This window comes from Megalopta genalis, chromosome 1 (genome assembly GCF_051020955.1).
Source record: "Megalopta genalis isolate 19385.01 chromosome 1, iyMegGena1_principal, whole genome shotgun sequence".
NCBI lineage: Eukaryota > Metazoa > Arthropoda > Insecta > Hymenoptera > Halictidae > Megalopta > Megalopta genalis.
Window position 1 is genome coordinate 36,892,574 of NC_135013.1, and position 24,725 is coordinate 36,917,298.

At 43.8% G+C, this 24,725-nt stretch overlaps 3 protein-coding genes and 1 long non-coding RNA gene across 10 annotated transcripts; 2 read left to right on the forward strand and 2 right to left on the reverse strand.

Annotated features, from left to right (window-relative positions):
• Positions 1–138: 138 nt before the first annotated feature.
• LOC117223207 (DNA repair and recombination protein RAD54-like okr) lies at positions 139–3,866 on the reverse strand. The gene is made up of 10 exons (XM_033475388.2): positions 3,527–3,866; positions 3,144–3,350; positions 2,864–3,054; positions 2,572–2,774; positions 2,054–2,496; positions 1,673–1,934; positions 1,435–1,600; positions 930–1,335; positions 688–851; positions 139–576 (listed from the first exon to the last, which is right to left on the reverse strand). Exons 1-10 carry the CDS (start codon positions 3,527–3,529, stop codon positions 384–386), a joined length of 2,238 nt encoding a protein of 745 aa, XP_033331279.1. The 5' UTR covers positions 3,530–3,866; the 3' UTR covers positions 139–383.
• Positions 3,867–3,933: 67 nt separating this feature from the next.
• Positions 3,934–5,727, forward strand: geminin (geminin DNA replication inhibitor). Of its 3 annotated transcripts, none has more exons than XM_033475396.2 (6): positions 3,934–4,040; positions 4,155–4,242; positions 4,647–4,762; positions 4,845–4,969; positions 5,063–5,235; positions 5,305–5,727. In XM_033475396.2, exons 2-6 carry the CDS (start codon positions 4,189–4,191, stop codon positions 5,362–5,364), a joined length of 528 nt encoding a protein of 175 aa, XP_033331287.2. In that variant the 5' UTR covers positions 3,934–4,040; positions 4,155–4,188; the 3' UTR covers positions 5,365–5,727. The 3 variants fall into 3 exon arrangements, with proteins under 3 accessions (XP_033331287.2, XP_033331286.2, XP_033331285.2); XM_033475395.2 differs by having other exon boundaries at positions 3,937–4,040; positions 4,141–4,242; XM_033475394.2 differs by having other exon boundaries at positions 4,003–4,242.
• A 601-nt stretch (positions 5,728–6,328) lies between these two features.
• On the forward strand, positions 6,329–7,569 carry LOC143260810 (uncharacterized). Its single transcript, XR_013035086.1, has 2 exons — positions 6,329–6,632; positions 6,722–7,569. It is a non-coding gene; the product is annotated as an uncharacterized LOC143260810 (long non-coding RNA).
• On the reverse strand, positions 7,163–24,538 carry LOC117223206 (uncharacterized). 5 transcript variants are annotated; one of them, XM_076527106.1, is made up of 9 exons: positions 24,431–24,527; positions 24,143–24,346; positions 23,856–24,081; positions 23,192–23,259; positions 19,627–19,668; positions 18,421–18,639; positions 9,723–14,735; positions 7,590–7,665; positions 7,163–7,270 (listed from the first exon to the last, which is right to left on the reverse strand). In XM_076527106.1, exons 5-7 carry the CDS (start codon positions 19,640–19,642, stop codon positions 10,477–10,479), a joined length of 4,494 nt encoding a protein of 1,497 aa, XP_076383221.1. In that variant the 5' UTR covers positions 19,643–19,668; positions 23,192–23,259; positions 23,856–24,081; positions 24,143–24,346; positions 24,431–24,527; the 3' UTR covers positions 7,163–7,270; positions 7,590–7,665; positions 9,723–10,476. The 5 variants fall into 5 exon arrangements, with proteins under 5 accessions (XP_076383221.1, XP_033331274.2, XP_033331278.2 ...); XM_033475383.2 differs by lacking the exon at positions 23,192–23,259 and having other exon boundaries at positions 24,431–24,538; XM_033475387.2 differs by lacking the exon at positions 23,192–23,259 and having other exon boundaries at positions 9,967–14,735; positions 24,431–24,526.
• Positions 24,539–24,725: the final 187 nt, after the last annotated feature.

Below are 24,725 nucleotides of genomic sequence, written 5' to 3' on the forward strand. Positions count from 1 at the left end.
TTTAAAATTTACTCTCTTTAATATTTGTCAATATTTCTATGACAAAACGTATTACAAAAAATTACAATCTACACTTTGAATAAATTTAATCAATGAAATGAAATTATTATTCACATTAATGAAATAATTAAAACAGTATTTATACTAAATTTCCATGACTATGTATTTATTTCATGGATCTCAGATTTATACAGATGTTCTGCTATTTTAATATTTTTTCGGTCTACATAATACTTACAAAAACTTACAATTCTATATTTGTACAAAATATGAATATAAACATTTACAGATATTTATAAGGTTCTCTCATTTTACGTTAGCTAACGCAACAAGAAGAAATGTATAAAAATATGAAAAAAGAGAACATTGAAAAAATTATCATTTCATTTAACTTGTTCGGGTGAACGATGATGGAAAACAAAGGAAATTCCGCTTGACCAACATTGACGTAGTGGCACATCTGGTATATTTCGTGGATTGTGGGCATGTCTCCAGTCCGATAAATCTGAATTGCAATCAGAATTCTCAGGAGGTCCTTTAACTTCTATACCATTAATGCACCTCTTGCATTTAAATCTGGAATACAGATAGATTACATTTTACTATCCGCATATAGATTTAACTCAATGTTAGAAATGTTAATTATTAATTTGTAATGATTGATTACACTATACTACTTTCACCTACTTCGAATGAGTATCAGATATTGTATTTTCTTCCAGTTTAAATAAATCTCGCAAATCATTCAACGTGAAATGCCTTGCAACGTCTTCCTCTTGGTCAACTACCGTCGAACTCAAAGCCTTTTTATGTGCTTGTCTTTGGAAAATCTTTTCTTCAATCGTACCAGTCTATAACGCATTTATATCAGGATTGAGTGAAATGTTATGTACATTTGCAATTACTTGAAATAATACCGTGTTACATACGCAAAGGAAACGATATACAAAGCATGGTTTCTTCTGACCATCTCTCCACACTCTAGCCATAGCTTGATCATCATTTGCAGGATTCCAATCTGGATCGAACATAACAAGACGATTCGCTCCAATGAGATTCAATCCACAACCGCCAGCTTTCGAACTAAGCATAAAGATGAAGTCGCTACTGTCTGGATCATTGAACTTATCCACTACCTTCGATCTTTTTTTAATAGTCATTGTACCATCGAGTCTAACGTAATTGTAGCAACGTTTGTGACATAATTTTTCAAAAAGGTCAAGAGTTTGTGTATAATTCGATACTAGTACAATTTTATCATTGGTTGTCGTTTTAATCGATGCTAAGAGACAGTCTAATACCATCAACTTTCCTGACAATTCTGGTAAAACTTCTCTGGAAGCAAAATTTATAAATTTCAATGACAATATTTCATAAAGTCATAATCTATTCTAGATAAAACGGACGTTACTTGTAACTCTTAATAATACGCACTTAGTATTATAATTCGGTGGCATTAAGTTTAAAGCGTTTTCAAATCCATCCGACCGTTGTAATATCTTTTCATAAACTAAATCAGGATGATTGCACAGTTTTTTCAAAAGTGTGATTGCTGACAAAGCAGAAAGACTTTTTCCTTTTTTAGAACCATCAGAATCTTCTGTAAAATGAAATAAATGTTCATCAATTGAAAAGAAAAAGTGAGTTTTTGTATAAAAAGAAGTTCACAAACCTTCTATTGATTTTTTAATACTGTCGCTATGTATAAAATTTTTGTAAAGATCAGCCTGCAGTTTACCCAACTTTATACAGACCACTAGTTCATGTTTTAAAGGCAAGTATTTAGACAGTAAGGCACTGGTACGTCTAATGAGGCACTTATTAACGAGGGTTACTAATTCCGCTAATCGTTCTTGAGCAAGTGCACGTTCTGCATCTGTCGCAGCTGCATCTTGACCACGTAAAATTGGTATTTCAAACTTTTTACGAAATTCCTAATGAGAAATAATAGACTAATAATGCTCTTGAGAAAATACTTATAATTTTTTCACTGATTCATTTATTCACAGAAAAAACCTTTCTACGTATTACTTGCTACATTAAGTTAATGTACCTGTGCAGTTCCTAACAATCCCTGATTAACGAAGTGTACTAGAGAAAAATATTCTAATAGATCATTTTGTATAGGCGTTCCACTAAGCAATACTCTTCTTTTAGCTTTCAAACTCATAAGTGCTTGATACGTCTGATTTTCTGAATTTTTTAAACGATGTCCTTCATCACATAATACCAGGCCCACTTCGTCTTGATGAAGGACATGCGCATGTAAACGAAAAGTTTCATAGCTAATTATTAAAATGGGATTAGCGCATCTACGCCCATAAGTTTTCATAAAACCTATAAGTTTTGTGTCAATGTCTGCTTTATTTCCACCATCAATGGCTAATGGTTGTACTCTGTTTTTTAACCATTTAAAAATTTCGTTATACCAATTTTTGACCAATGAACTAGGAGCAACAATTATAGCTTTCTCTATAAGTGGTTTACCTTCAGGACCTATAAAATGTTATGAAATTTTTAAATAAAATTTTTACGATAAAATAAATTAAATCAGATTAACAAATGTTCTACCCTGTTTCAATAGAGTCCACAGAAGAGTTATGCACTGCAAAGTTTTTCCAAGACCCATTTCATCAGCCATAATACAACCATAAGCATTATCTATTCGTTTTCCAGTTACACATTCGTACATAAATTTCACACCTTCACGTTGATGAGGCCTTAAAATATTACATAATACAGGATCTACCACAACGTGTATAAGTTGTTTACTTCTGTAACATAAAAGTATAGTAATTACAATAAAATTAAAATCAATTAGATTAATTTTGAAACAATTCTGATTTATTTATTTTATGCTCACAAATCTAATTTCAGTCTATCATGCTCCGATATCTCTGGTGGTGAATAAACTATAAGTGCATTGGCTTCTTCAGGATCATATAGTGGTCTACGTGGACCGGATAAACGTATTCCTAAAGAACGACCTGATAATTGATAACCAGGAATTGGAATTTTGAAAGGTTTACTAAGGAGTTTCTTCACTTTTTCTTCCTATAAATTCAAATTAACTTCCATATAAAATACAACTACTTTTAATTAATTTATAATATTCATACTCCTTATTGTATTAAATTACTTACATGTTCAGAGATTACTTCTTGTGTTGCTTGTACATCATCTGCTGAAAGCGCAGTGGCTTTGTATTCTGGTATTTGTACATCTTTCACATTGCGGCAAATCTTTTTCTTTGCCTGATATACTTGTGGCACAATTGGAGATGATACATTATTAGATATATCAGAGAGCAATGGACGCTTTCCTCTTCGGCTAGGTGCCAGTGATCGAATCTTTCAACCGTAAACAAAAATATTGCAAATTTTTTCCGCACATTTGACATAATAATAGATAATACATATAATTTATAGAGCAAAAATATATTCATAACTGTATGAAAAATATATCGTGTATATTAAAATGTAACTATGATATGTATACACTTAAAACGAATTTTACATAGCATTACCATTTTGTTATGTAGCGACCACCAGCGAACATTTCCGGTGTGCTCCGGCGCCTGCAGGCGTCCGTAAACATCAACAGATGATTTCCTAACCTATCTTTACCAACCTGGCGCCTAAATTTTCATTTTGAATTTTATTTTTATTTTCAACAATAAATAAACTATAGTCTAACATGAATGACTGATAAATAACTGAACATGAATATAACCTCAGAATATTCTTTAGCCGTTAAATTTATTTGGTAAAGAATTCAAATTATCCTGCGTACTGTTAAAATTTCGTTAAAATTTATGTGTAAATGATTCATATTTAACCATGCAACCAGATGTATATGTCAGGGACTTATGAAAACTTCCTATGAAGTTTAGTGTTTTCCTATTACGATGTATTACTATAAGAGTCCAGCAGATGGCAATGAATTAATTGCGGGAAATGCTGCATTCTGGGTACAAAGCAATTCGTTGTGCAGGTACATACAGATGGAACCTTGTTCGGTTCTCCTAGGACCGTAAATCGGTAATATATATTTGTACATTTGTTTTACAAGCATTGTTATTTCAAAGTGAATGGAGTAACCTGTCAGTTACTTGCTTCAACAACCATTTAATATTACCAGATTTTCTGTCTAAGATTCAATTGACTTGCGTCTCTAACGGCCACTACCATGAAACCTGGAGGTGGTACGAAAGTTTCTGGCGCCAAAACTGTTGCCTCTGAGGTTAGTAAAACACACTTTTCTTTATTATGTTTCACATAATCTTATTCCTACACAGACACCAAATCATTATTCAAAGCCTAATTATATCAATATATTCATATTCTAAATAATTTTTTATTAGCTTTCATAACGTACATTTTTCTGACATAAAAACGGATTTTCACATTTTTCCTTTTAATTGAGGATCATCACAGAGTGTAATAGTGGATTTTCGAGACTTTAATTTTAAACAGAAAATTATTAAACGGATTTTTCCTTTAATATGAATCCACTTAATTTCATATAACGTAATTTTAATATTATTTCAATTAATTCATTTATCCTTCCATGTATTTACGCTATACAAGTAATTGCATGTGATTGCTTCAAATTGCGTCATATAGTCTTCTTTTTTAATGGAACAGGATAAGGTCAGACCATCTTTACACATTTTGCAACCAACAGCCACCGACAAAGAAAATTTAGTTGGTGGTGGGAGGATGCTTAGATCTGCTTTGTCCACAAAAGAGGCGCTCAAACCGTAAGTAAAATTGATTTTGATGTTATTACTATGCTTGTAATATTTTTTGATTATATTATGCAAAAGAGCCTTTGTGTTTCAGTGAAATAACAGAAAAACCTAAACATGATACTACAAAACGTAAAAAAGTTTCATTCAAAGATAAAGCTATCCAAACTGCAAGAGGAGATAAGATTAAGATAGAAGTAGAAGATTTGACATCTGAAGGTACTATTATGGATATTGTACTCCAATAAGTGATCAGATGTAGACATCTTATTATTATTTATCTCAAATATGTTATTTGTGTATTCATACCAGCTGGTCCAAGCGAAAACTATTGGGAAGTGTTAGCAGAAAGACGGCGTATAGTTCTTGAAGATACTTTAGAAGAAAACAAGGTGTTATCTGATCGTGTGGAGAAATTGGAAGAAGAGAATCGATTATATAAAGAAATGTTGGACGAGTCCAGAGCACTTATCGAAGTTTTACAGGTACATATTAATAGCTATCTTTTTTTTCTTTTAATATTTAAATGATTCTAACTGTAATATTTGTTCCAGGATATGCTTGGAGAAGACGGAAACGGTATAAATAATTCTCTAGATGATAGTGCTCTGTAATTTAATGTTTATATAACAAGTGCCAAATGAGGTGCCTTCTGATTCGAAATATAAGTGTCTCCATATTGGAGACAAATACAATGCTGTTGTCTCTGATATGACAAGCAGCATAATAAAAAGTCTGAGTAAATGTTCTTTGAATGGAAAATGATGGAACATCTATATATTATTCTAGTTATATTTAGTCATCCAAGTTCATCCGTATTCTCGAACAGAGAAAATATTCATTTGGAACTTCCTATTTGTTTAAAGTAAGACTATGGCCATGACCATAAACACATTTACCTCAGAATACTACTTATATTTCTACATATACATTTATATATATGTCTTAATTACAATTAATAAACGGATTTTCTAAAATTGCTTTTCGTATCAATATCCTCCGCTCGCTTCATTAAATTCATGTCTTACGTTTGTAATTCTTTCATCAACTACCTGTGACAGTTTTTTTTTTTTTATCATATATTCAGCCAAAAGAGAACATTGTCAAAGCTTTATTTCAGGGAATAATGGTGTCAACGAAGAGACTGCTAGTATCACGTATTTATTTCACAAATCTTTGGCATAAAACACCTTATTGAAAAAATATCAACGCTAATATCGGTTTTGGCAGCAATCGACCAGTGTTCTCGTCGACACGTTTGTCGCGGAGCACCGCGCGTCGGAGAAAGCCATTAATTATCTACTGCACCATCATCATAAAAACATGTTTTTGCGAAAAGTAATCAAGTTCGAAAAGCTGCCCGGAAGTCGTACGTAAAGTATTACCGGACACTCTACCGAATGCGGGATACGCAATAAGCGAACTTTCTGTATTCATTGTTCTTAACACGGAGGGTTTCGCTTCGAGTGTGTATGTACTTTGATCAGATTTCTTTCCCATCTCGCGTTGAAGGATGTGTGACCGTTTTTCTTTATCTTTTATGACCAATTCAACGGATGATAGAATCGTCTTGCGAGAGTCGGTGAACGTCGGGTTTGCACTGCGGAACGCTGTTGGAAAGCGTAGACGTTAGGCCTTCTAATCCTCGTCCTTGAAGCGGCGGTAGATGGACTGCACGTAGGTGAAGACACACTTCCAGTCCGGTTTTCGCATCATCACCATGTCCTCGACATCAAGCAACGGTACGATGCCGGCAAGTTCGCTGTAAGGGACATTGGAAACATCAGACTTTGGAGTATTTGATTACGGCAAACATGACAGAATTAAAAAGAATCAATATGATTCTTATAATACAGTTAATTAAGCCTTGAGTCGCCTAACTGTAAGTAAACTCTTGATCTTCTCTTTCCTTCTTTCATGACCTACTCTTTAAGCAAGTATCTAATCTTAATTTAAAAAATGATTCGCTAGGAACGCAATTTGCATGAATATCTGCAGTCTATCGAGCAAGTGTCAGGAATATCTAAGCGTTTCGAATATAAACGGTAGATGAATTGCCATTTCTTGAGGGAAGAAACAAGGATGCATACTCGGCTTTACTAAACGCCAAATCGAAGTTGATTCTGCGGTTCTCCGGCCGCAGGGAATTATAGTCGAATGCTTCCGGTCTGAAGTGGTGGAGCAAAGCGCAAAATGCCAATCCGTTGTTCCAGCTTGTGGAGAAGTTGTCCAGCTGCACGTTCTGCAAAAGAGAAGGGATCGGATAGAGAAGCACGTGGCCCGCGTTTTGAGGAACGGTGTCGCAACTACGGGTAGCAGCTGCGAATCAATTTTACTTGGTGACACGCAATTAACCGGCCGTTTCTGTAAATAACCGTTTTACAACGCGGATTTACCTCGTACTCTTTGGTCTTGGAACGGCACCACGCCAGTAGCCTCTCTTTTATTTGGGCCGCGTTGTCCCTCACCGCTGGCTCGGTAAACTTGAATCGAAACTCTGTTGCCGGTGACTTTACGGGACTAAATATAGAAAGAAAAGGCACGCGTTAAACTCCTAAAAGAACCAGCCCCCTTAGCCGCTGCGAATTTGCAACCGACTGCGCGTATAGCAAATCCTGCGTTGTTTCTGTATTGAATTACAACGGGCTACTACAACTGCCCATAATGAGGATGTTGCGCGCTTATGAAGTCGTCCCATAAACAATGGAGATTTCATTTTGTATTCTTGGTAGATAAGATGGAAGACATAAGCGCTTCGCACATACTTGAAGCGTGATTGAGAAGACGTAAGGAAATCAATTATATAAATAAGCAATGATCGTAAACTGTTTTTAATTACCTCGGTGACGAAGCGGCGCTATTTTGTCTGTCGAGTTCACGAAACTTGGCAAACGGTGATAGCGGCTTCTTGCGGGCTGAAAAACGAAGGGGACCGTTTGAGCTCAATCGAACAAACGACCGTAACATGGATCGTCAGCGCAAACGTTAGGGTTTTATCATTGATCACGCAATCTGTCATCGGACCAACAAAAAGAAAAAAGTGAAAAGATTGTTAATCATCGCTACGCCTATGTTTCGTAAGAAAGAAAACCAACGTTTGTCAATAAATCGCTTCGCATGTGAGAATTATTAGAAGGATCTGGCAAAAAAGACAAAAACAAAGTATATCTTTCGTTTCTCAACCTCGTCGCGATTCTTTGATCATTCGAATTTCTTTGTGTGTTACAATTATGATTTGTTCTCGATTTGTTTGACAGCGGCCCAGTCGTGAATTACTTCCTTGACACCGCGAAAGATAAACGAATCAACGGGAATTCGTAGAAAACAAGGTGCGAAGGATGTTATTTACGACTCGATCCAGCCGAGAGACACATCTTTCGTTCTCATTCTGTTTCGTGAGCTGCAACGAGGCGATCACGAAATCGCTCCACGAGCAAAGAAAAAAAAGAAACAAAAAAAGAAAGAAGGAAAACGAAAACACGCGGAACTTCGTTCAGCTAAAAGAAGAAGAAGAAAAGAAAAATAAAAAACCCAAAGAAAGAGTAGAAAGAGTTAAAAAAAGGCTGGTGTGCTCGTATAAGTATATTGTTTAAACAATCCTCCTCCGCCGCCTCGTGTGCAGCGGGTACGCGTGCGTGTAATCGCACACCCACACACACAGAGACGCACCGGTACCCGCCGTGTACACCAAAATGGCGGCGCAGTTTCTCGGGCTCTCGCTGGATTTACAATCGCAATACCGAAACACTCGTCAGGAGAGAGAAAGAGAGAGAAAGAGAGAGCGAGTGAGAAAGAGATTCCACACGCAGTGGGTTCCGCGAATAAAGCGTTCGAAACTTGGCTGGCCCGTGTCCCGAATGTTTACAATCTCCAAATAAATGCACGTGCGCCGGGACCGGCGCTATTTTTGCGTCGATAGAGGACGAATTATATTCTCGTCGATCGAACGATAATTTGCGATCGCCCGCGGCCTCTTCAATGGAGACGGGGAAACCGAGAGAGGACAATGGAAAATCGCTCCCTCCGTCGAGAGGATTCGGTTATTAAAAGACAGCACTGTTACGGTTGCTTGGCAGAGACTTGTTAAGTAAAAAAGAATCCTTAGACGGTTCACGATGGCCTTGGCCGCCAAGGTGTTAATATGATTAATTTCGAGAACCGGAGGGAGCAGTTTTCCGCTTCGTGCACCGGGCGTTCCGTCAACTGATAACGATCTCTTCGCTATTCGCTTTGCTCTTTTCTCCTGAACTTTGACCCTCCGAATTTAGTGGATCGTACAGACTTTCGATCAAGCCACAAAAAAATATTAACCCCTTGTCGAAGTTGTAGCATTAACTGCTTTTCAAAGGAAATCTATCAACACTTCAACTGCCATATGCGGGTGTCGGAATTATTTGCTCGGATTTGAAAATTAATTTGTACGCTGAACTATTATATGTTCTTAATTTGATTAGAATTCGCAAAACGTAAGAATGTTCAAATGTAATTAATGTCATACAACTTAACTTTTCAATCTTAGATTGAACAAATGAAATTTTATGCAATTTTTGTGGAGGATCACATGGCGGTCAAAGCGTTAAATATACACGTTAGTCATTTCGTTTCAGTGAACAGTACAATTCTGTTTTTTTTTGCAGAGGAGTTCTCATTGTTACAGCGAAGGGTTAACGGCGCAACACCATCTTTGCGGCAAGAAGCTATATAGTCGTGTTGCAGCTAGACTTTTTCAGTTGAACCACCTCTAGCACCGGTTTCGGAACACCCTGTACAAATATTCCGTCCCCACGAGGAGAGCCGCGGCGTGTGTGTGCGTGAGTTTGTGTAAGTGTCGCGTGTCGCCTCTAATAAGGTTCTCTACTTGCGCCTGTGAAGGTGCTACGTTTGTTAAACTCGTGCAGAGTCCGGATGGTGCAAGCTAACACGCTACTGCGCGGCAAAAAAGGATCAACAAAGATGAAGGGCTGTGACTCACTGCTTTATTCGGGGTTTGGCACGACCTTCTAGCACGACTCTCAACGTCCGTCCGCAAAACGTGTTCGCAGCGCGCGACTCGAGGCTTATTAAAAAAAGAAGAGAAAAGAAAGAAAGAAAGACAAGAAGTAGAAGAACAGAGAGAGAGAGAGACAGAGACAGAGATAAAAAATAGAAGAGAACAATAATAACGATAAAGAAAAAGGACAAGAAAGATTAAGAAGCACACGCGCCCCCCTTCGTACTCGATCGAGAACGCGAATCGATGCATTCAGTCTTGTTTTCTCGACGATCGTACAGCGACCCCTTCGATCACTAACGACGAAAGATTGCTGATCCTCGTTGCCGATGCTCCTGCGAGGTTCTGGAGGCGAACTTCTCCCGATCCGCTTCGCGTCATCTCTTAAACACTGAATTCCTCTTGCCTCTCGGATCTCTTCTCCGAGAGAATTTCACTCCCCTAATTCTAGCTTCTCCGTTCTCGGAATAGTCACGTCTATGGCACTTGGTTCTCGCGATGGACGTATACAACGCGACAAAGGAACTAAGCGACTAGAAACAGGCGAGAAGAAGAGGATACCCGCTACAGTCCTGGCCAAACGTTCCTCCTTCTTCATCATCATCATCATAATCATCTTCTCCTTCTTCCTCTTCTTCTTCAAGGAGCAACCGGCTGGACCAAACAACGGAACGATCCCAGCCAAGGAAACTGATCCTGGCCAAGCCGAGGACGAAACGACGACGGTGACTCGCGGTCAGCATTGATGACGGCCGTCGGACCTGGTCGCCTCTTCGAACAGATCGTCGAACACCTTGTCGACGTCCGCCGTGTTCACGTTCAACAGCGGCGCTTGTTGATCGCTCTTGATCACCAGCTTGAGCCTCTCGTCCACTATACCCGGCATCGTTCTGCTCCGGGACAGCCCGACCATGGTCTTGTGCAGAGTCCTCGGCGATCGCCTGCTCCGCGAATGGTGCTCCCTGACCTCGACTGGCTCCATCGGACTGTCAAAGTACTGTCTGATCTTGTCCTCCATCTTCTTCACGCTGTCGGCCATCGAGGATGCCTCGAACTGCTTCGATCGCAGTTTCTGGGATGACGGTGACCTCGGCTTTGGTGGCTTAGGGTGTGGCGAGAGCTTCGAGACGGAGGCTGCCGGCGCGTTCACTCGAGGAGCACGCGGGTAGCCGGTCGATAGGGCCAATTGGTGCCACGACTCTGACTTGGACAGAACGATGGACCTTGAAGGCTTGGTCGCGCAGGAGACCAGATATTCGTCGCTGGAGTCGATCGTCGCTCCATTCGGGATCGGAGAGCGTTCCTTCTGGATCGGCTTTGTTTGGCTGCTCGGCGATAACTCGTAGGCTTCCCTGAGCGCACCGACTCGGTTCGCCGATATCGAGGTCACCGAAGTCACCGGCGAATGGGACCTCGAGGGCTCCGGTTTCTTCTGGGGAACTGGGGTCAGGTACTTGCCGTACTTGGACGGCTGAGCACCTGCCGGCTGGTCGAAGTTCGCTAGCTGGCTGAAGCTGTGCGGCTGAGTCTGAGGAATCGAAGGTCGGCCGATGATGGGAGGTTGGTTGAAGGCTTGTTGATGGACCGGAGGGATGCTTCCGGATTGATTCGAGCTGGAAGACTGGCTTATATCTTGTTGATGGACCGGAGAAATGCTTTCGGATTGACTCAAGCTGGAAGACTGGTTTATACCTTGTTGGTGGACCGGAGGGATGCTTCCGGATTGACTCGAGTTAGAAGGTTGACCTAACGCTTGCTGATGGACTGGAGCGATTGTTCCGGATTGATTCGAGCTAGAAGACTGACCGAAGCTTTGCTGATGAGCTGGAGATGTGCTCCCTGGCTGACTAGAACCGGTGTACTGGTTGTAGCTGCGTTGGTAGCTCTGAACGAGCTGATTCTCGTAGCTCTCCAACTGAATCTTAGGCTGACTAGCGCTGATGGCTGACTGACCGAGGTTCGGTGGATACTGAAGGGGTTCGTTGTTCAAGGACGTGATCTCGTTCTGCAACCGCCGGACCAGGCTCTGCTGCAGCAGATTATGTCTGCGGATCTCGTCCTCGGGAGTGGCGGCCTCGCTGGTGGCTGGTCTCGACCTGGAAGACCACTGGGACGGTGAAGGTGATGAGGAAGCTCTAGAGTCAAGCAACAGTTCCTCGGAGCGAGGCTCGGGACTGTCGACGGAGGAGGCGACGGTAGCGATCGCGCAGGTGTATCTCGTCACCACTCCGACATCGGGACTGATGTCCTGGTTCTGGATGTTCTGATCGTCTACGAACGGAGAGTCGTTCACAGGCCATTCGGTTGTCTTCTCCGGTACCTCTTCCGGTTGATTGTAGTTTGACAAGCTTGGAGAAACGAAGGAGTACGCGCGATCCTCGGTGTCTTCCTTCCGGTAACTCTCCAAGTCGAATCTCGGATTCTTCTTCACTGGTTCAGCGGGATTGTTAGGCTGATTCCGATTACTTTGGCCAGATTCCTGATGCACGGTGTCTCTGTAGGCTTGTTCACCGAATGTTTGGCGAGGATTCAACACAGAAGGGTCGTCCGAAACTGTACGATAGTTCTGATTGTGGTCCAGAACGAACCTTTGAGGATCAGGACGGTAAACGTTGGATTCTCGATCGGGGATAGGCTTCCACTGCTTGTCGACGTCCACGTTGCTCGTCACTGGCACACTCGGCTTCTCCAAATCGGTGGTTTGAACGGCAGCGTTGCTGCAAGCCGTGGACCCCTTCGCGATCCTCGGCGCCACCCTGAAGGACCGTCCTTCGTCCTGGTGGTCGTCGTTGATCCCTGTCTGTACGGCCACCGAGGAGCTGCCTCTTAAGGTAGCATCGGCGAAGTGTGGCTTCGGTGGTTCCCTCTCGCCGTAGCCAGCCGATTTGATCGTCTCGAACGTGTTCTTAGGAGGAACTTTATTATCTTTGGCTTCGCGACGATCGACAGGATACTGCTGGATCCTCGGAGGTGTCTGGCTGACGGGGATCTTGAAGGATATCTTGCCGTCCACCACGCCGGCTTCTCGGATCCGCGGGCTCTCGAACTTCCTCGGGCTCTCGAACTTCCTCGTGTCCACGGTGCTCTTGCCGACGAAGGGAGCGAACTGCTTGCAAAATGACTTATAGTCGATCCTGCCGTTCTCCGTGATCGGCCCGTTTTTGTTCTGGCTCCTGTCCTGATCGAGCCAGGGCGGTCTCGGCAAGGCGGGCCTCTCATGATGCTCCGCCTCGGGCCTGGTTTTCGTCGGAGCGTTGTCGAACATCAACCTCGCCTTTTCTTTCAAGGTGCTCGTCGGCACCGGAGCGCTCTTCGGCCAGTGATAGGACGGTGGGACCTTGGACGGCGACACGGGCGACTTCTCGATCTTCCTGAACGGCGAGGACGGCGCGTGCCTGAAGCCGCCGCCGCCGCCGCCACTGTCCTTCATCGTTGGCGGGTTGTAGCTCGACCTCGGATCCGAGTCCGTCGGGTAAGCCGGACTCTGCGCTGCTCCCGGGAACATCCTGTTGGCCCTGTCCTTCAAGGAGGGCTTGTTCTCCCTCTCCTCGGGACCGGTCGGCTTGTCGAAGGCCGTCTTGATGTTCGAGAACCTGCTGTTCCAGTTCTTGTTCGCCAGCGAGGACATGTCCGTCGTCTTCGTGAACCCGAACGGCTTGTACGGGACCGCTGTGTTCACCGGCGCCTCGTTGTTTTTGTTGATCAACGCCAGGAACTTCCTGTCGTTCTCCGTTCTCGGCTGCAACGTCGGCACCGCGCTGCCGGCGTTCAGGCTAGCCTTGTCCCCCACGTTGATGGGCCGCCTTAGGGAGACGCAACCGGTGCTCTCGCGGCCGAGACTCTCCGCCTGCAGCTTCAGGTAGCTGGGTATGTCTATAGTGTTCGCTCGTTTGATCTTCGACTTCTTCGCGGTGAACTTGTTAGGCGGAGGATACCTGCTGGAAGCTAACTCCGCGCGCTGTCTGAGAACAGCCGCTAGCTGGCTCACGCGACTTCTCTCGTCGTTCTCCTCGTTGCTCTGCGCGGTATTCTCGCAGTTCGCTTGGTAGCCGTTGTATTGAGTCTGTACAGCCTCGCTCGGCTCCTCCGGCTGCGGCACCTTGTAACTCTCCCTGATCACCTTGTTCTTGTCCTCCAGCACCTGACGTTGGTTGATGGCGTCCTTGATGCACTTCTCCCGAACCTCCTCGGGCTTCTTCTCCAGGCTCGCAGCAGCCTCGCTGCCACCAGTCTCCTTCTCTTTCACCGGCAAAACATCCTCCAACTGCGCAAAGTGACTCCTCTCCTCCTCCAGCCACTTCCTTGCTTTCGCTAGCTCCTCGGCGGAGACGCCGATGGTGTGTCTGGTCCCTCTGCGCCGCCTGCTGGAGGACGTGGACGGTAGCACCACGGTCGCCGAGGGCAACGGCTGTTTCTCCGGCTGCTTCTCTTTCTCCTCGGGCCCCTGCAGTCTGGACAACAGGCTGGACACCAGGCCCAACAGGTGCAGCTTGCTGGTGGGGTCTGAGGCGGCGCCGTTCTTCGCTAGTGCTGCGACGTCGATTCGCTCCAAGGTCTCGCGAAGCCGCGACAACGCGGTCTCGATGTCAGACAGCAACAGGTCCTCGAGGAACTTCAGGTCCTTCCGTAGCTCCGGTTCCTTGCAGTCGACCAGCACCCTTTCCATCGAATTCCGCAGCCGGAAGTCCTCCTCAGAGTCCACGCCGGAGTCCTCCGGCACCGGCTGAGGAGGCTCCTCGGTCTCCTGACCGCTCCCCGACGAGGCCAGCGAGTGCTCGAGCGCTGTCCGCAGACGCTCTACCAGCACCGGCAACGAATTCCACTCACCGACTGCCGAGGTCTCCGTCGGCTGTCCATCACCGCTTTCCACCGCCCCTACTTCTTCGGCGACCGGCTGCTCCTCTTCGACTGCCGAGCTAGCGACCGTCGCGTCGCTCGCGCCGGTCGTGCCGGTCGCGTCGACGACCGCTACGGTTGTTTCCGGCGTCGAACGCGCTGAAAAAGAAACGACACGAGACGGGGGTTGAACCCTGCCGACCTGGCCACCGGAGCGGCTGCCTCGAGGAACGCGGGGATACCGCCCCTGGCCAAACGTGTTCGATCCTCGTTCGAAACTAGATACAGTCGACCACAGAGACGTGGATCAGCTCTTAACATCATCGTCACTGCCGCGCCAACAACTTCGAACAGCTCGCAAAATAGAAGAATTTTATTTCATCGAATTAAAAATGTTATGCTGTGCCACGTTTCACGGATCTTGATAGAAATATAGGAAGCTGTAACAGATCAGCGTCATAAGTGAGTTTCAAATCTGAGAAAATCAGCCGCATATATGGCGTGACAATCAAAGTGCTAAAACGGAATAACTTTTTTTCCAAATTAGATTCAAACGTGAATTCCTTTTTTGAGATGTTAGAAGAACTAGTTTATATACTAGGCAATGTCTGGCACAGGCTTTCCAAAAGTTACGACTGATAAAAATAATAGAAAGAAATTTAGAGATACATGTCGTTTGTAGCTCGCAACAGTATCGATGTAATTTTCAGCATGCTTGCGTGTCATCGAAATCTTGGAAACTTAACGTTTGACTTTTCGTTGTCGGATAAAAAAGTCGAACAACGATTTCGTTATTCTCACATGTCATCCGACCGATTGCAATTCTTGCAACAATTTTCTTGTACATTGTCCAGTAAACTAGAATTTTTGAACAGCTCGAAAAGATTTTCTGACAGCTCGTTTAGTCCAATTTGGGGAAAGTTATCCCGTTTTCGACGGCGTGCTATATTCTTGTGACCGATTGTGATGTGACGTTGAATTGTGTTCAGCGACGTGTACAAATGACGAAAGGCTATTTAAGTGGCATGACACGGTATTGGAACAATTTCAATACTATGAACGAAGAAGATAGACGTCGACGTTCTTGGTGAGGCTGTGTAGACAATTGAATGTTTCCGCGAAATCGCAGGCGAACAAAAGAGCGTATTTTGGTGTAGGTGTTTCATTTAGACGTGACGATTGATGAACGCGAGGTTTGTACGATCGAACGCCTCTTGCCAGGGGTAGTATTTACACGAACGAACACACTTGTTTTCGAGGACGACTCATTTGTCGTTTTCTTTTCGTTCCATTAAGTGGCTTTTAAACCTCTTTATCAGAAGAAGTCGTTACTGCGGCTACTCACTAGTTCTAGTGTTAAACAAGTTTCACTACTTTTTGTGCGTCTGATACGCAAGCGTTGCACGAGTAATATATTTTTACTGTTCGAATCGACTACACAGACAATTCTAGTTGAAGCTGTTGCATCACTTGCGAGTCTAGCGAACCGAATAAACCCTGCATTGCTCATATCTGGTGTACAATCCCCAATAAACTAAAGATAATTATTATGAATCAGATTATTCTATCGTATTAACAGTAAATTTCTTTGTCTGCAAACAAAGTATTATCAAAATCTCAAGAATCTTCAAAATGACAAAAGTTCTTTCGCATGAGCAACACGGAGGGTTAATAGATCTCGTACACCTGGGAGCCTTTTCTTCTTTAAGAGATGATCTTTCATACAAAAAATCCTGCATCTTAGACTGCGTAGTTACTTCAATCTATAACTACTGTAAGTTTTAGTTAGATACTAACCCTTTGCGGACGACGCTTTTTCCAAAGCGCCAAGAACATTTTCCTCAGAGAACTAGATTGCGTATCAGAGACTTATATAATGGGAGAAATGAACTTTTGTCGTGTACATAATTAAATAATATGTCTGCAATTTCTGGAGTAAGATGTACAGTCTCGGTGTCACCACTATGTCGACATTCGCCCTGAAAGCGTTAATAATACAGTTCCCCGGTGTCAAATGAAACTATTAACACGTTGAGCGCCGCGTCGGTCACATACGGCTGACACGAAGTTTTTAGCTGGTTCACAAAATTCATTTTCGTTATAATATATTCGAACAGACCGAATTTTACTAGGATCTTTAGATGCCATCCACCGTGACGATCTTTCTAGTTTCAGTGTCATTAATCGAACTATGTGACTTCGATTTCGTTGGGAATTTTATGGCTCGATTTTCGGCGCTGAACCTGTTAAATGAACCTAGTTCTTCGAATGAAAAATATTTTCGTGCCGATCCTGTTCTCCGAAGTGTGCGAGACTCGGTGAGATTACAGATAGACGGGCAATCCCGGCTTTGTCGTTCGTTCCAGCACAGTCTCTCTCGCCGGGAATCGTATAAACTCGTCCCTGTTTGCAGAGGACGGCACCGATGCTCGGGTTAATTAGACACGGTCGGATAAGAAAACGGAAGCGCAGAATGTCCGACGGGTTTTCGCGAGAGACCGAAAGGGAGAGGCCGGCTGAGTTTGACCGGCTATCGCGCGCTCGCTCTTTATTTAAAACCCACCGGATTCTCCGCGGGATTTATTTTCGGTCGCTCGTTCAACGCCTCGCAGCTGCCTGCGAGCAAGCGTGACGGACTGAGAAGACGCGAGCCGATTTTCTCGGTCTCCTCGGCTGCGAGGTAATTCGAGGATGGATGGTCCACCAGGTTTCTTTTACTTTCTCGTTCGCGATCAATCGTCGCGTGCTACCTGTGCTCTGATCCTGATACACCTATCTCCCCGAGGAAAGCCGGGATCCTTGCCACTGGATCATCCGGATCTGCGCTCGAACGCTTGTTGTACAACGATCTACCGCGTTTCTATACTTAACCATTCGCGTCCGCTTTATTTCAGAATTTGCAGTAACATTGTATACTTCATTGTACGGCTTTGAAAACCGTTTATACAATTGTTCTTTAATTGTGCAACGATCGGGGACCGTGAAGGGTCGATGCGATAGCGGTTGTTCGAGACAGCGAAATCTCAGTTTTCTTGGCGATACGTCAAGAAAAAGATTTAATTTAATACTTGTACAGAAACGTGTATTTTTGACGCGATATGATTGATCACAGTGTGCAATGTATATTTAGAATTCTAGGTTCTAGTACCTGTTTTTCAGTTTGCAGCTGTAGATCTTTTTTCCTTCTACATTGAATAATACAAATTTCGAGCCTGACAGCTGTCCTGCCGATTTCTTGATATGTGTAGTTGATATTTGTATGAGATTATGCGTCAGAAAATATGTAATTAGACAATATTAACTGGACAGTGCCGTTGATGATTCGACGGGAAGAGATTCATGGAAGAAAAGAGATGAACATTTAGACTCTTAGTCTTTTGAGCTATTTATGGTGAAGCGTGTTTGCGGGGATGTGATCACCCTAGGGCACCTGATTTACACCCTACAAATCCTAACCGTTTGCATCGCTACAAACCATGACGATCTTAAAGGAAAGATGCGCTTTCAGCATTTAGTACAATATACGTATAATCAATTGTATTAAGTCCCACCACCGATGTTATTCACCACAACTTCTCCGCCTTACGCGTCCGACATTCGATTCAAACATTCAGTATTGGGACTTCAAACATGTTTTTAACGAAAACTCGTTATGCTAAGCGTGAATCGCAACGAATTTTCTGAAAATGAAGAAAAATACAGTGCAGTTCTTTCAAAGTGCTTCGAAGTGTGCAGAACAAAGGGATTGATCTTTAAGCTCGAAGAACATTATCGGATACTTTGAACAGTTCAAGTTCGAGATTCAGGTGATCCATCTATCCACGAGTTACCATACGTCACGAACCTGGTTGTGTGAACCTCTCTTGCTCGAAGGGCTTCTTCACGGTCTCCACGAACGACACCTTGTCCTCTTTGAACTCCTCGCAGTTGCTCTCCTCGGACACCTCCTTCGACTCCTTCGGCACGTCCTCGTAAGTGTCTAAATAGTCAACGGAACTGGACCTGCCGCTCTCCGCCTCGATGATACTGTGGAAATCATTGCTCTCCACCACGCCTCGAATATCTGGAAATCATCGTCGATTCACTGTTACGTCGACGATCGGTGCCGGGGCTCGCAGCGCAGCGAAAATCGCATGAACATTTGAAATAAAGATATCAGACAAGTATCAACCAATGACTAAATAACGGAAGCCGATTAATGGAACCTCCTGCGTCCCGTGACGATCACACGTGCCTCCAGAGGCGATTTTAATGACTGCTTTTAGTGGCGGAGTATCGCAACGTAGCGGAACACAGCAAAGTTTAGCCGCGGATCCACCAAAACTGTGTTCCTTATTGTCAACAGAAGAGTCGGCGAACGATAACAAAACGTTTATAGAACATTTCCGTGAATTATTCCGCTGTTACGATCGTTTATCGAACGACGAAGCAAGGAAGAGCGTTCCTCGCAGAAGATAATTTTGTGAACATCCCTAAATAAAATGATACAAATATTTCGATTCAGTGATTTGAATGCGTTTACAGTTTACAAAAACGTGTTTAAAGTCGAGAATCTGATTTCGTTTTTAAAATCGCAGAGATCATAAAGAATTGTCCCTGAACAAGTATACTTTTGTCCGAATAAGATCTAGAAGACAGTGATCAAGAATTTAATAGAAGGGTTTAACGTTTCGTTTGGTGGACACGCAGCTTTACGCGAGCAGACAGTGCACGTTCAGCAATCACGTGCACTAATTTTCATCAATCTTGAAGTAAGATCAGAGCGATAAGAGTAAGGGGGAACGGTTACGTTAATGAGATGTTACGTTTGCCAGATTAGAGAAAGAGAGGGGACAAGAAAACTAGTGAGAGAGCAAGAAAGAGTCAGATAAAAAGAGAGAGTCATATGTTCTCGAGTGAGTCTGCCGGTTTTCAGCATCTTCGATCATCGTACTTTTTCCCCAGAGCTCCTGGACGTGTGCTCGTTCATTATCTATTTACGATACTCAATATTTCTAGGCCAGAGATATTCAAAGAACATCGTGACGCCAGCTCGTAAAGAAGACCTCACCTTCCGTCTCCGACATTTTGATCCTCTGCTTCGACTGGGCGCCTGTAAACGAAAACAAACATCCTTGTTTTATTCAGTCTGTTTAATGTCCATTGAACACATTAAAACTAAATGTTGCAATATTATACAACATTCTACTACTTTTTGCATCATTCTACTATTTTCTAGAACGTTTTACCATGTTTTACAACATTCTACTATTTCTTACAACATTTTACTATTTTTTATCATTTTTTATCATTTTCATTTTCTAAAACATCTTACTATTTTCCACACCATTCTTGTGTCTTTTACATTTTACTTTTCTTTCTACAACATCCTACATCCTCTACATATTTTCTACAACATTCTGTTATCTTTTATAACATTTTCCTATTTTCTACAACATCCCATTATTTTCAACAATATTCTTGTATGTTCTACATTACTGTGCTCAGGCCTATCCAAATTAGGTCGATTTGATAAATCACTTCTTTAGTTACTATTGTATTACGATTGGATGGTTGATCTTTATGCAAAAGAACAATTTAATGTAACAGGAATTTCTATTTATCTCCAATAATTTTAATATGAAAGTGATATCTACATTCCGTTCTTTTAATCCTTCTAACGTTTCAAATAGTAATTTATTTTTAAATTATAATCAAATTCGCAATTATAACACTTGTCCATTGAAAATAATAAATAAGATTCAACACCAAATGGTATCTCAAAATGAGGATTGTGCAATACTTCAGTTTACTTGAAATCGTCGAGAAAAATGAGGCAGCTAAGGAAACCCATTGTTTATGCTCGGTAAAGCATAATGATTTTAGCAAAGAAGGAAAACATTGCGCAATGTTATTTGAAGATGTTTCAATGTTACAGACGTTACGAGATTTCTTTTTTCTTTGACACAACACATTGCATAAATGTTTCGAGTCACCTTCGGACGCTCAATAATATTGTGTAATATTATTGCTCGTCAAAGTCTCTCGGGATCTTCAGGCAAATTAGAGGACGCAAGTCTGTCAATGGCTGTCAGATGGATCACAAGTGTCTGCCGAGGATTTCTAGGAATATTGTCCCTACTTAGCTGTGGCGTTTCAAGCACGGCGACATTGAGCTACTTCTATCCGATGGTTGGTTTATTCCGGCGACCCCGAAGAGACTCCTTGGTGAACGACGGAACTCTCGGTTTCCGCGAAACTACGGTCTGCCACTGCGAATATTAAGCCTTGCTACCAACAAGCTAATAGGGATCAGCGGTTCTACCATTCTAAGCGTTTAAATTTGTATTCCGTAAACAAAGCGCGTTTGTTAAGCGACACGAATCTGTTTACTAAAGACAATTTGCATAAATATCCGCAGTATAGCGATTGGTTTTTCGGAAAAAGGCTTCCCGAAACTCCTTAAATGGCCGACTCTAGGTCTAGCCGATGCAATCCGCGATCGCAGAGAAGCGTTGGCGGCTGTTTGGAACACGGCAGGCCTCGCGCGAAAATAACTTTGACCTGTTTTCGCGCATACGGAAATTAGGAAGTCCCGCTGATCCGATGCGAGTTGCGCCCCGACTCGATACAACCGAATCCGCGATCGAGAGAATCGGGAGAAAGATCTTTCCTATCCAACGTGATCCTTTGAAGCACCGATCACTGCCAGTGAAACCAATCATCGTATTTTGACTATGGACATTTACTGTCAATCATTTAGCACGGATACAAATGACTACACGCGTATGTGTATGTCTTCATCGATCGTGAAACGAGAAATTCGATATTAGTGTATCGATTGAAATATATTCCTTCCATTCGAATGTTTGTAATTAATTTTAGAACAGACGCTAATCCCGGCCCGGTCTAGCGTTTCTAATGTTGACACGCCGGCTCGGTGCACGCTCGGCGAATTAACGGACCATGTTTGGGTAATAAATTCCCGTCGAAAACTGGGGCAATGATCTTTCTTGCGAACAAATCGTTGAATCTCTCGTGTTATGTAAGGGACTCGTCGAAAAGGAACGGCCGTTAGAAATAATAGTCCAGACGGAATTAATTTCTAGATTAGAATGCGCATGTGGTCTACAAACCCACTGCGAAAGACGCGTAAACATTTGGAACGAATAATGCATGTTTAACGTCTTCGCTCACAAGTTTACGGATCCTGATGGATATTTATAATATCTCCGACTCTGTTTACGTGATCCGACGATTCGGTGCGCGATTCTACTACCAAAGAAGCGCAAAATCAACGGCCTGCTTTCTAAACTATTTCTAAGAACGATAATTCGCAGGAAACAATTGTAAAGATTATTCTACTAATATACAAGATTCGTAACCGTAATAATTGTACGTCGCAGTTTCAAAGAATCAAGAAAGACGGAGTAAGAAGATGTTCGCACACGTGTCGGGACGCAGTTAAGAAAAGGCTACCATAGATAAAAACGTTTTCTCTCCTCGCATGCTCGTGTATTACCATCGACTGCGTATCCTTTGGAACGCGGTAAATAAACACTCCATTTGTTGATTCGCGTATGATAATAAATGTTTCCGCGAGCGTTGCGCAATCGCGATCCTCAGTCATTCCGTTCGATGAACGAAAGAGCAACAAATAGCTCGGATTTTTTTGCTTTCGGTCGGTCGTGAAAAACCACCGGCATTAACAGTTAAGTAACAGGATCTGCCACGCTATTACAAAATCCTCCGGTCGAACGTTCCTGAGTCGGACGAACGGAGCGATCTACACACGGAATGTTCATAGATTTAGAGTGTCGTAGAACTGTTAACAACTAGACCACGGATTTTATGCATTTACGACAATAACGTGTAGGTGCAATTTATAGTAGGCTGATTAAATGAATTCAACAATATCAATCGAAGAGTGGCGGGATCGGCGAAGCATCGGTCGGAGAGAGGAGGAGAGGCAGAATCGGAACAATGTCGGTCGTTCTCCGCAATTAAAGAAATGGAACGGAGTAAAAGCGCCGGGAGGGTGAAGAAAGCGGACGAGATGTTCCGGTCAGTTTGGTTTGCACGCGGTGCGACCATGATAGGCAAGAAGCGCCTAGGCGGCTCGGCTGCACACGCGGCCGCGTTGCCACGAGGACGCTTACTCGCTTTATAAATAGTCCGGGCGAGTTTCACCGCGGTGTGGACGACTACCGAACAGCCACCACCTTCCCGAGAAAGCACCTTCGTCGGCCTTCGCCGGTACGCTTTTTACCGAAATACGTAGTGCCGTGCGACCTTCTCGCCCCGAGGCGGGTTACAGCAGGATTTTTCGAAGACGGTCGACTACCGTGGACCACTGCCAGATATCAGCGCGTTGCGCCGGCACTTTGTTGCCCGGTTTGCCGGCCGATTTTGGTCCGGCAGATGAATCGGAAACGCGACGGGGCAGTCGTCCAACGCGTCAATCCTCTCTCGAACTCGCACCTGGTAGCCGATGCCGGCACGATGACGAATCTCTCACTCTCTATCTCTCTCTCTTTCTCTCTGTTTTCCGCTCTCCTTCTTCCCCGCGTTCCGCGTGAACCGCTATTTCGATCACGATCTATCCGCTTACAAGATCCCCGATTTCTCGTACGCACCGCTTTCGACGACCACCGCGAGGAGAAAGCCGAGAAGGATGCTCGGTGGTGGTTATCTTAGCCGAATCCTGACAGACACTTGTGTTAGTTTTGCTCGGGCGAGATTAGGCGAAGTAACAGGCTCGCTGCCACCCCTGGCGAGAAGCACCCGGTCCGATAGTCATTCACGCGTCGTTTTCATTCACGATTCGCAGAAACGAATGGATAATGTGGTAGCTATCGTTTGATTTAGCAATTCGACATTTAGGTAAGTTACTTTGCTATAAAGTAGCAGAGTTACGTACATCCTTCCAGGAACAACGTTACAATTTTCTCTTAACTAATTAATGATTCAACCAGTACGATCAAGTGTCTCGAGAATCGAATCTAGCGCTCAGCTAGGTCAGAAATTGTATACGCCGCACGTCTTATTTTCTTGAAAACTAAACGCTAGCTTACCACATTTGTAGAATCGCTGGATAATTCACTAATAAGTTACTCTGAACAAGCACAAACAAACCCTATCCGACCAGTCGAGGGTGACTACAATGAGAACCGTTAGCTAGAACAATCGCGCACAGCCTGAACGCTTCGAGTCGCAGGGTCTCCCATGTTGAGCTCGCGGATTCGTCCGGACACTTCTCTGCCAGGGAGAGCAACGATCTATCGGATGGTGTTCGTTTACCTTGGAAAAGCCAGAGGAGCAGTTGTCGGTGTATTGGGAGCGTACGCGCTCAGGAGACTGCGCGAGTAGCCAGCCACCGGACTGCTCGTTCCGGTGGTTATCGTTGGCAGTGGTGGTGGAGCCGCTGGTGGCGATGTCGGTGGTGGTGGCAGCGGCGACGGTGGATGATGCTACCTAGCAGCGCTGCCGTTAAAAGCTCACCGTCACCCGGCTCGAATTAGACCGCCTGAAATAGACCGGAGTTATTGCCGGCACTATGGACCAACCAGCCTGGACACACGGCATACCTTTCGTCGTCCTCCCGTCGTATAGGACAAGGTGGACACAACGGGTCGCTTCCGCTACCGGTACCGGACACGCCCGAGATGTCCTCTTGGCACCTCTTCCTCTCTAGCGGCCGCCTCCTTCTCTTCAGCTTCCTCGGGCGGACACCTGGCGTCCCGCGTTCCCGTTCAAGCATCTTCCAGTAATTGCCAGGTTACTCCGCTCGGCTATTTTCGATGTCGCCCGAGGAGATCGTGAATGGATTTAGGCAGCCAGACGTTAATAGGCTTAACGAGTCGAGTACTACTGACCTTATGATCGTCGTCCGACGGCATTGATCGGGATCAAGGGACACGATTCATAGCAGCGATTCATAGCCGGCCACTTCGCGATTGAGACGCTGTTGTCGCAGCCCCGGCTGAAAAGTACCGTTTACGTTAATGAATGTTTCGCGTCGCTTTATAGTTTCCGAATTTTCCACCTCACTTATTGTCTGTATTAAGTTGGCGTCAGGTCGAAGTGTCTTGTTTCTGATATCTTGATGTACAGCAAGCACAAAATCGCGCGTTGTTCCTTAACAAATTTGAAAAAGATGCTGTACTTATC

Bases quoted from the DNA above. Each gene is read 5' to 3' on its own strand.
- geminin (XM_033475396.2), top strand. From the start codon at position 4,189: ATGAAACCTGGAGGTGGTACGAAAGTTTCTGGCGCCAAAACTGTTGCC. The intron at 4,243-4,646 runs GTTAGTAAAACA...TTAATGGAACAG, and splicing joins CCAAAACTGTTGCCTCTGAG to GATAAGGTCAGACCATCTTT. The intron at 4,970-5,062 runs GTACTATTATGG...TATTCATACCAG, and splicing joins AGAAGATTTGACATCTGAAG to CTGGTCCAAGCGAAAACTAT.
- LOC117223207 (XM_033475388.2), bottom strand. The intron at 1,935-2,053 runs GTACATTAACTT...ATTTCTCATTAG, and splicing joins GATTGTTAGGAACTGCACAG to GAATTTCGTAAAAAGTTTGA. The intron at 1,601-1,672 runs GTTTGTGAACTT...TTCATTTTACAG, and splicing joins TATTAAAAAATCAATAGAAG to AAGATTCTGATGGTTCTAAA.
- LOC117223206 (XM_033475383.2), bottom strand. The intron at 14,736-18,420 runs GTTCGTGACGTA...TTTCTTTTTCAG, and splicing joins AGAGAGGTTCACACAACCAG to CGCGTTCGACGCCGGAAACA.